This window comes from Postia placenta, assembly GCF_002117355.1.
Source record: "Postia placenta MAD-698-R-SB12 unplaced genomic scaffold POSPLAscaffold_5, whole genome shotgun sequence".
In the NCBI taxonomy this organism is placed as follows: Eukaryota; Fungi; Basidiomycota; class Agaricomycetes; order Polyporales; family Adustoporiaceae; genus Rhodonia; species Rhodonia placenta.
The window spans coordinates 267,667-270,306 of NW_020169836.1; the positions used below are offsets into that span (position 1 = coordinate 267,667).

The 2,640-nt window shown below is 58.2% G+C and overlaps 1 protein-coding gene across 1 annotated transcript; it reads right to left on the reverse strand.

Annotated features, from left to right (window-relative positions):
• Positions 1–998: 998 nt before the first annotated feature.
• POSPLADRAFT_1055270 (hypothetical protein) lies at positions 999–2,391 on the reverse strand (the record flags this gene model as incomplete). Its single annotated transcript, XM_024480622.1, has 5 exons — positions 999–1,318; positions 1,368–1,539; positions 1,588–1,677; positions 1,728–2,189; positions 2,242–2,391. The coding sequence occupies 5 exons, from the start codon at positions 2,389–2,391 to the stop codon at positions 999–1,001; spliced, it is 1,194 nt and encodes a 397-aa protein (XP_024339997.1).
• Between the last annotated feature and the right edge of the window lie 249 nt (positions 2,392–2,640).

Sequence of the window (2,640 nt, forward strand, 5' to 3'; positions counted from 1 at the left end):
TCCTCTCGACATCGTCGAAGCTACGTACCTACAACCACCACCGACTTCGGTTCTTTCGACGACCGATCTCATCGCCCGAAGAGCCATTGCGCTCCAGAAACGCGTCGAGCAAGTCACCGAACTCCACTCGAAGGTCTACGAAGCACGTCGAACTGCAGCAATTCGCTTCGAGAAAGAGCACGAGCATTCAATCCAGGATTTCGACTTCAAGCGCGGAGCCCTAGTGCTCATACGCAACACGAAGATCGAGAAGTCCCTCAACCGCAAGATGCGCCCGCGATATCTAGGCCCCCTCATCGTTGTCTCGCGCAACAAGGGCGGCGCATACATCGTGTGCGAACTCGACGGTACAGTCCTCGATCGACCCATCGCAGCATTCCGCGTCATTCCGTATTTCGCGCGCAAATCCATTCCAATTCCCGAAGATCTCGAAGATGTCTCGACCGAGCGTCTTCGAGAACTCGAACTATCGAATTCTCTAGGCGACGACGACGACGATGAAGTCGAAGAAGTCGAAGAACGCAACGAATAGAGGTTCTTCCCTTTTATTACTTGTACACCACGATACGTACTTTCTTCTCTCCGTTCCTGCTCTCACGTTACGCATATGTTTGATTTTCTCCTACGTTCTAGATCATCCCTTGTACGAATATCTTCGATTCAACTCGATAGTCGCGACATCGTTCGACGTTCTACGAACGCTTCGATTCGACCGTTGCGCGGAGGCTCGCCTTAGACGAGTCCTCCTAGGCTGTGATGACAAACTGAGCCTATATTTTCATTAAGTCCATTTTCCCTCGCTACGAACATTTCTATTTCACCTTCTATGTCCTTCGACCATATTACGACTGCCTTCGAACACACTTATTTGCATTTCCTATTTCTCTTAGTTCCCGCTAGGTTTCGTCTAGGCCAAGGGCCGCATTTTCCATTCGACCATCTACGCAATGTTCTACGACATGAATACAACTACGATACAAGACGACCCGCGCCATCGCCTACTCATCGTCGACAGCCCCGCGCACGAACCCGATCCCCCCCTTCGCGAGCGCGGCCTTCTCCATCTTTTGAAGGTCGAGGTCCATGTCGTGTAGGAGCGCTCGACGGCGCGCGATGTGAGCGCGCTCCTCGCGGATGACGCGAATAATTCCCCGAGATTCGTCGTCGAGGTCGAGCGCGTCGAGGTCGTCCTGTTCAAGGCCCAGGCGGCTGGCCCCATCGAGAGGCCGTCGTAGAAGGGGGCGCGGAGGCTCGTCGACTCGGCGCTTCTTCGAACCACTCGAGTCCGCGATCGAAGGCCCAGGAGAGGCCGGCCGAACTACCAAGTCGTCAGCGAAAGCCTAGGACAAGAAGAAGAAACGACTTACTGCGCTTTTTCGTGGTCGAACCCCCGCCGCGCGTTTTCTTCGTCTTGCCCAGGACGGACACCTTGTCGAAGTAACAGCCCTGCTGGAACTGCGCGCACCTCTCGCAGGTCGTGGCGTTCTCGACCCACACGCACTCGACAGGGGCCGAGCGGTAGCCGGCGCAACGATCACACTATCGAAGAGTTAGTATCGAACCGCTTCGACGAAGAGTCGAGCTTACCTTCTGTCCCGACTGGCGCTTCTCAAGCGCAACGGCGGCCATGTCGACCTCCGTCATCACGAACGGGCGTTCGACCGTCCGAGGAGTCTTCTACGAAAGAAAGATTAGTAATCGAAGGACGGTAGAAGAGAAACTCTTACGATCGAAGGGTCGTCCGACAACTCGGTGACCTCCTCGTCGACCCTCGCGCGCCCCTTCCCCTTGTCGACACCGGCAGGCGCGGGGTCAGAGAGAAGGCCTTCGGCGGCCGCGATCCGCGCCAACTCCTCATCGGCGGCCTCTTGCGCGCGACGTTCGTCTTCAAGGCGCAATTCCTCTTCCTCCTTCCGACGCCGTTCGTCTTCGAGGCGACGTTCTTCGGCGGCCTTCGCACGCTTCGCGGCCTCTTCGATGCGTCGTGCTTCCTCTTCGGCGAGGCGCTTCTGCTCTTCGACGCGTCGTTCGACCTCGGCGTCGATGGCGATCGCGAGCTCGGGCCAGTCCCCGCGCGCCCACTCGACCCACGATTCCGATGCCCGCCCGGCGAGCTGCTTGACGGCGGCGGCGACGCGCAACTCCGTCTCCTCGTCGCGGATCGCGCCCAAGGCCTTGCGATAGGCGAGCTGTTCGAAAACAAACGGTTAGTTGGGTTATGCAGATTACGAAGCGACTTACGACGAGCGGCGACAAATCCTGTGCCCACTCTTCGACCACGTCGAGCGCGGCATCGGCGGTCGGCGGAGCCTCGAGAACCACGAGCAGCGCGGCGAGGCGGCGGTTGACGAGCGAAGGCGTCGAGGCAGGGGTGGCGGAACGAGCAGACATCGTAGAAGCAGCGAGTATACGAGAGAGGGCGACGAGGTAGCGACGAAGGAACGATGGGATGGGGAAAATGAGGCTAAGTCTACCCTGCTTATAACCCCGTTCCGACCAGCGTTTAGCGCCGGCCACGTGGCGTTCGAAACCGACGCGGGTTGTCAAGCCGCTTCGACCCGTTCACGACCATCGCGCTTCTCGCATCACGTGGAGGACCGAGGGCGGTCCAAATTTCAATAGGGAGGAGATGATAGGCGC